The sequence below is a fragment of the Monodelphis domestica genome, chromosome 6, assembly GCF_027887165.1.
Source record: "Monodelphis domestica isolate mMonDom1 chromosome 6, mMonDom1.pri, whole genome shotgun sequence".
Classification (NCBI taxonomy): domain Eukaryota; kingdom Metazoa; phylum Chordata; class Mammalia; order Didelphimorphia; family Didelphidae; genus Monodelphis; species Monodelphis domestica.
The window spans coordinates 43,771,022-43,778,007 of NC_077232.1; the positions used below are offsets into that span (position 1 = coordinate 43,771,022).

At 42.9% G+C, this 6,986-nt stretch overlaps 1 protein-coding gene across 3 annotated transcripts in view; it reads left to right on the top strand.

Moving 5' to 3' along the window:
• The window catches only part of CCDC73 (coiled-coil domain containing 73), a 182,688-nt gene extending 175,851 nt beyond the window's left edge, over positions 1-6,837 (top strand). For 2 of the 3 annotated variants that reach the window (XM_056801974.1, XM_007497222.3), the window contains exon 18: positions 6,329-6,837. In XM_056801974.1, the coding sequence (XP_056657952.1) occupies positions 6,329-6,550 (222 nt within the window). In that variant the 3' untranslated portion in view covers positions 6,551-6,837. The remainder of the gene's footprint in view (positions 1-6,328) is intronic. The other variant, XM_007497225.3, reaches the window with a different exon arrangement.
• Positions 6,838-6,986: the final 149 nt, after the last annotated feature.

Genomic DNA, 6,986 nt, shown 5'->3' on the forward strand with positions numbered 1-6,986 from the left:
GGGTTAAGTGACTTGCCCAGAGACACACAGCTAATAAGTATCTGAGTGGATTTAAACTCATATCTTCCTAACTTCAGGTCTGGTGCTGTATCCATTGTACATCATGCTGCCCAGTATCTCTCTCTAGGACATAATAAAGTTTTTGACTGATGTAGAACACTTCATATTCATAAAGTGCTTTATATTTTTCAATTTATTTTCACAACTGTTTGATCTTTATTAGAAGCCTGGGAGGCTGTTACTATCCCCATATTATCTAGTAAGTCAGTCAGTGGTGGATTGAGGGCCAGAACTGATGTTCTTTACCCCATACCACGAAATACTTGACATTTGATGTTTTCCAGGTTTCAGATATCTCTCTTGACTTTCTAAATGTTCCTACAAGTAGGTGTCTCTATCGTCACACCCACCAACTTCTCAAGTACATTAAGATGGATGTCACGAGGACTTGCTGATTTGAACGTATCCATCTTTTTTCAGTATTGTACTCATTGATTCTTTCTGCTGAAATTTCTGTTCATTCCCAGCACAAATGCTGCTCACTCCAAATAACCCGAACAGCTGAACTTTTTCACAAGTGAAAAATGTAAGAGCCATGCACATTAAAAAGCCTGAACCTTTTCTTTATCTTACTTTAAGTTTTCTTATCTGTTATGGGGACAATTTCCTTGGTCTCCTTCTTTTGCTTTAGATACTTAAGAAACATTTTTGTTATCTTTTGTTTGCTACATGTTGCATATCCTCTTTTAGTTTTTTGTCATTCTTTCTTTGCATAATCATGCTAGTTCTTTGAATTTTTAGTCATCTAATCTGTGATGGTTTTTAAAAATTATAAAGTGGGCAGCTAAGTGGTGTAGTGGAAGAGTGGCAGGCCTAGAGTCAGGAAGACCCGAGTTCAAATCTGGGCTTAGGACTTTCTAGGTGTGTGACTCTGGGTAAGTCATGACCTTGTTTGCCTCAGTTTCCTCATCTGTAGAATTATCTGGAGAAGGAAATGGCAAACTACTCCAGCTTCTTTGCCAAGAAAGCCTCGAATGGAGTCATGAAGAACTGGTCATACCTAAAATGACTGAACAAAATGACAAATGGACATGTGAACCTCACTTGGCCTTTTCCTAAGATTGCCTTGACCATATGGCAAGCAGCATGGCATAATGGGGAGAGCACAGGCCTTGGAATTAGAGAACACACATTAGACATAATTATCTGAGTGTGCTTCCTCACCTTCTGTATTCAGAGTTGTGGGGAGGATCCAATTGTATGTCTGTGAAAGCCTCTTGTAAATGGTGGAGCCCTGTGTGAACGGTGAGCGCCTGTTCCCTGTCCCACGGAGCTGCTTGCTCATGTCGACAGTCAGTAGACCTTTCTTACGCCGCGGCTACGTGCGAAGTACTGGGACACACAAGGCCGTCCTTGTTCTCCAAGCTCACGGTCTAACAGAGAAGACAACATGCCAACGATAGGTACAAACAAGTTATACACAGGGCAGATGGGAGATAATCAGCAGGAGGAAGGCCCTGGCAGGAAGGGGACGTGCCAGATGTCAGCAGTGTCAGTGCCAGGCCTTGGCAACAGATTGGAGATGGAGGGTGAGAGAGCGGGGAGTTGAGGATGACACTGGGGTAGGGCAAGTCGGGTGACTGTGAGGGCAGGGGTGCCCTCAGGAGGGGAGTTTGGAATGCGAGAGATTTTAGGGAGAAAAGAATGAGTTCCGTTTTGACAAGATGGATTTAAGATGTCTGCAGGAACCCAGTGGGTAGTTGGAGATGGGAGAATGGAGGTCCGCAGAGGTCAGGCCTGGACAAGTATATCTGAGAATCATCCGATGAAACGGGCACGTATCATTGGCTCGAGTGGCGATTTTTGAAAGCTCATGGAGAACAGAAGAGGTGTGTGAAGATTGGAGAAAGGTAAATAGTTTCTTGATTTTCAAAAAAGAGCCGAGAAGGGTGCCCGTGAATTATAGGCTAGGGAGTTTGACAGCAATTCTGGCAACATTTTAGAGTTAAAGGGATTCTTGGTGAACCAGCAGAGAAACGAATGATCATGACGAGTCCGTCTGACTTCCTCAAGTCCAGTCCCCACCAGATGGACTTGATTTCCATTTTGGCCAGGTCTCCTGGACAGGAGAATTCTACCGATATCCTTTACCTAGATTTTAGCAAAGCGTTTCACAGGCTTACTTTTCTGGTGGAAGAAGTTGAGATATGGGCTAGGCGATGGGCCATCAGGTAGACTCAGCATTGTTTGAATGGCTGGATCTGAGGAATAGTTATAGAGGGTTCGATGACTGCCTGTAGGAGGTCCCCAGGGGAGTGCCCGAGGCCTCTGCTTCTTGGCTGAGCGCTTCTGAACGGGTCACAGCCGATACGCATGCTGGGTCTGCTGAGGGCGCACAGCTCGAATATGCCTAAATTCAGGACAGCCAAGATTCAAAAAGACCCTAATAGTCTAGACCATTGGGCTCCGTCTACCACGATAAACTAACAGGGACAAGGGTAGTCTGGGCTTGGTTGGAAGCCAACATCACAAGTACCAGACAGGAGGCCATCTAGACGGACCTCGCAGTGGAGGAAACACGAATCCAAGCACAGTGCTGCTATCAGGCTCGTTTTGAAAATGGGAGTTGATCCTCTGGTCAGTATGGTAGGGAATGACTGGAACATGTGAAACGTGTGCGCTATGCATCCTTGGACAGCAAGAGGACAGACACACGGACCCCGAACACGTCATAAGAAGTCACAAGCTGCAGCCTTCCCCATGTCCGCTTCACAAGCAAACTGCACTTCTTTTTCAAGGTAGTGCCTTATTTATTATATATCCAATGGTGCACTATGGGCTAAGTAAGCCTGGTTTGTCCCTTCCCCCGTTCCGGGGCACGGCAGAGGTCCTAAAGGGTCCCAATTTTGCCAGCCCAGGCAGGGTCAATAATGAGTGGCTACCTGAGACCACAGTCATGACCACCATTTATCGCAGTATGGATAATTTCTTAAAACCATTTAACATGTATGAGCTGCGTCGGTTTTTATTTGGTTCCTGTTTTTGAGGGTTGTCCTCCTAACCCCATTCTCTCCATATGCCTATGGCTTTTATTTGTACTTTTGCAAAGTTTAGCGAGTTCTAAGAGTGCACGTCTCCTTAGAGCAGAATTGACTCAGCACACATCCAGAGGTGAGCTAGCCATTCCTTCTAACAAGAGTGTAAAGTCCTTGAGGGTTGGGACCACTATTTTTCCCCTTTGTGTGGTACTTTCTACATTGTAGACAGGGAATAAAATTTATACCATGCCACAGGCCGCTCGAGTGGGTGATACAGATTTGTCTCTATTTCTCTGGGAACTGGGAAGAGCCAAGGCTGGAAATATGGCTCTAGCCCTACATTTTTGTTAGTTCAGTCATTTTTCAATTGTGTCTGACTCTTTGACCCTATTTAGAGTTTTCTTGGCAAAGATGCAGCAATGGTTTGCCATTTCTTTCTCCAGCTCATTTTACAAATGAGGAACTGAGGCAAACTGGGCTGTGACTTGAACAGGGTCACAAAGCTAGTTTCTGAGGCCACATTTGAACTTAGGAAGATAAAGTCTTCCTGACTCCAGGGCCAGTGCTCTATCCACAGGGCCACCCAGCTGCCCACACGGCTCAATATAGCTCCATATTTTTCCTTTATGACTATAGGCCAGCAAAAAGGTCAGTTATCAATAGGTGAGCATTTATTTAACAAAGAATCTTGATCAGGAGCAAGGAGCTAAAATGTTTTAGTTCCTATCTTAGGCCAAAGATCCAAGCCATTCCATTGATCAGGCTAGGAACAAGATGAGACACTTATAGACCATCTGACATTTAACAATAGCACAGAAAGGAAATAATACTGATTTAGTCTAGTGCAGTTCCCTTGTCTGTTTGACAGGGTGGTGCGCCTAACCCAGACACTCCCAGTTTTTTGTGAGCTCTTTTGTGTTTAGGCAACCAGAAATCTGTCAGTGGTTTGAGTCTTAGTCTCTTGAAGCAATCACTCCTCAAGCTAACACTGTGTGCATGGGAGATCATCATCAGGCAGGACCATACTTGGAACCTTTCCAAGACCCCATGGGTTAAAGGGCATTTCAGCCCTATCTGCCAGAGTTTGGGGCATAGGTGAGCATTTCTATGTCAGGATGGGCCACTGGGACAGGACTTTTGGGGTAATACCACAATTTGGCCTTTCTCCTAGCACCTGGTCAAGTGTATTTGTGGAACAGAATTCCTACAATTAGAGTTTACCATCTGAACCAGTTTTTATCTGTTCAATCCAAGAAACGGGGACTCACTTGCTATTTCTAGTCAAGCTAAAATGAAACAATATCCAAATGATAAACCAACTGCTAATTTAAATCGTTTGTCAAGATTCTAGAACTAGTCAGGGGAATAAATCAAAGTAGAAGTGATGGCTCCCGATTTCCTTTTAATTTAGTAAACATTACGTGCTACCTAATAACCCTCAGAACGAGGGACTTGGCAAACACTGAAAGTTATCTACTGAAAATAAAAAAGCTAATGGCAATGGAGAAACACCTTTTCCTTACAAATGTAGTAATAAAGATATTCTCTTTCCCCCAATGTTGCTTTAGAAATTCTAGCTCTAGTAGGAAGACAAGAGAAATGGACAAAGAAGTGACAAAACATTTTCTGGTTTACTTAGCAATTCCCAGAGAATCAGCAGACAATAATGCCAATAAGGCAGTAACATAGCAAATGAACTCACAAGTCAACAGCATTTCTATCTAGCATTACCAAAGTCCAGAAAGGTAAAGGAAGTCCCTTTTTCTTAATGCCCCAGCTTCTTGTCTCCTTCCCAAATCCCCTTGTCTATTTTGTATCTGTCTTGTTATGTACCTAAACATGCACGCACCCCTCTCTCCCATTAGAACACAAGCTCCTTGGGGTAGGGAGCATTTCATTTATTATCTTTGTTTCCCTGTAGTATTTAAGGGGATAGTTAATATAGATTCCTAAGTGAGAGGCCAGGGTTTGTTAGATTGGAAAGACCAAGTCAGGCACCAATTTCCTTGATAAGGTAGGAGAGTGAAGTGAAGGAAAGCTAATGAAAAGACCCTCAAAGAAAAGTCTTGGTCACAGTGGCAGAGGAGGTGCAAGGACTATATCCACTTTCTTCTAGTCTTGTCAGTGGATATGAGAAAAAAAGAAACTAACCCCAGAGAGTAACCAGGCAAGGGGAGCAACACAGAATGATTTGGGGACAGGGTAAATCAAAATGGAATGAAAGGAGAAGTAGCAAGGAGCCTAGGCATACAGGATTAAACTAGATGGCACAAAACTATGGGGAAAGGTAGCAAGGAATCAGGCTTTCATTTTTATTTGAGTACACACACCTCTTTTTGCAGACCAGGAATCAGAGGGCTAAAGAGAGTAAGGCCTTGTCTGAAATTAGCTCTATAGTAGGTGGCTGATTGGGACGTGAATCTAGGTACTAGTCCAATGCTCTTGCCCTCATGACTTAGAATCACAAATGAAATCATCCAGGCATCTAATGATGAGTCCCCGGGTGTGAAGTGACTCGCTCAGGGTTAGTGCATGAAAAGATTTCACCAGAACCCAAGTCTCACGCCCAAGTCCATTTCACTTGGAGATGTACTCTTATTCGTCTGTGAAACACTCTAGATGCCAGAGCAAGATTCAAGGCTGATTCTGACTCACTCATTGTTGGAGGCCTTCTTGCCTCCTTTAAGGCTAAAAAGGGCTAAGGGTTAAGCAAAGGGTTTAAGTCCTTAGAATTCTGGTTATAACTCCAAGAATATCAAAAGTCACAATACTGAAGCAGGACCTAGTGGGGAACTCTGGGAATTTGCCAGTTTCCCCTCCCTCATTGCTTTCCTGTTCCCTCAACAATGCCATTCATTCTCCAAGAGGAAACCTGAAGGAAGACGCATCTGTGTTGCTCTTGACTTCTGCTGGCGTCTAACCTTTAATCTTTCCCTGGCACAGGCACAGTACTAGAAAAAAAAAAGACATTTCTGGTGGGAAGGGAAGGGAGTAGGAGAGAAATAGATTTTAATCTTCACTATTTTAATGTAAATCTCATCTCCCTTTTAAATATCCGCTTGTCTGTTTTAGAGTTCCTCTGAAGAACTACAACTAGCTACCCTTAAAATGCACTAATTAAGATTTCTAAGCTAGGCACGATTCTAACAACCACCATATTTAGGGAGGCAGACAGGCAAGTTTCTGTGCTTTTGCCCCCTTCCCCAGATGTTGTTCTAACTGCATGGAGTCAGAATGAATGATATACAACAGACCAAGCTTCTAATGACAGCTGGTGTGTTCTTTTCTAGGACAAACCAAAGCTCCTAAATGCTGGCCTGCTGTCTAGACCTTTTCAGGGAGCCCAGGAGAAAGATTTGGCTGATTTCATTGACTGTTCCCTTGTTGAAGAAGAGGAGGACAAGCAATCCCAGAAGACTTTAATGAAAAATCAAATGAGTGAAAATGTAAATTTGGACCAACCCAAAAAAAGAAAATCTGAAGAGATACTGGAAATAGTTGAAGACAGTTGAACACTGAATGGATGGATGCTCTTTAGGATGTTATATTTTGAACTGAATGAGATATGATATAAAACAACCTCACTTTACAACTTCTGTTGATACAGTGAGGCCACTTTATTACAGTTAAGCAACCAATTCTGCAAGTGCTTCCTTTGGGAGGACTATCCCTATTTGGTAATCTCTTCAAAAGATTAAATTTTGAATATTTAGAAATCTCAGTTCCTTTCTTCCTTCTTCCCTCTCCAAGTCCTTCCGAGTCTTGATGCTCTTTTATCTCAAAAGACTTACATCCAACATGGTCTCTTTCAAGAACAAGCCTTACACAGCATGGAGATTGACAAAATGGTTTCCTTTACCTAGTTTATTATTTTTGTTACTGAAATTTTTGGCAAAGTTGTTTTTAAACTTGAAATTTGAGACAATAAACTTCAAGACTGTATCAAAA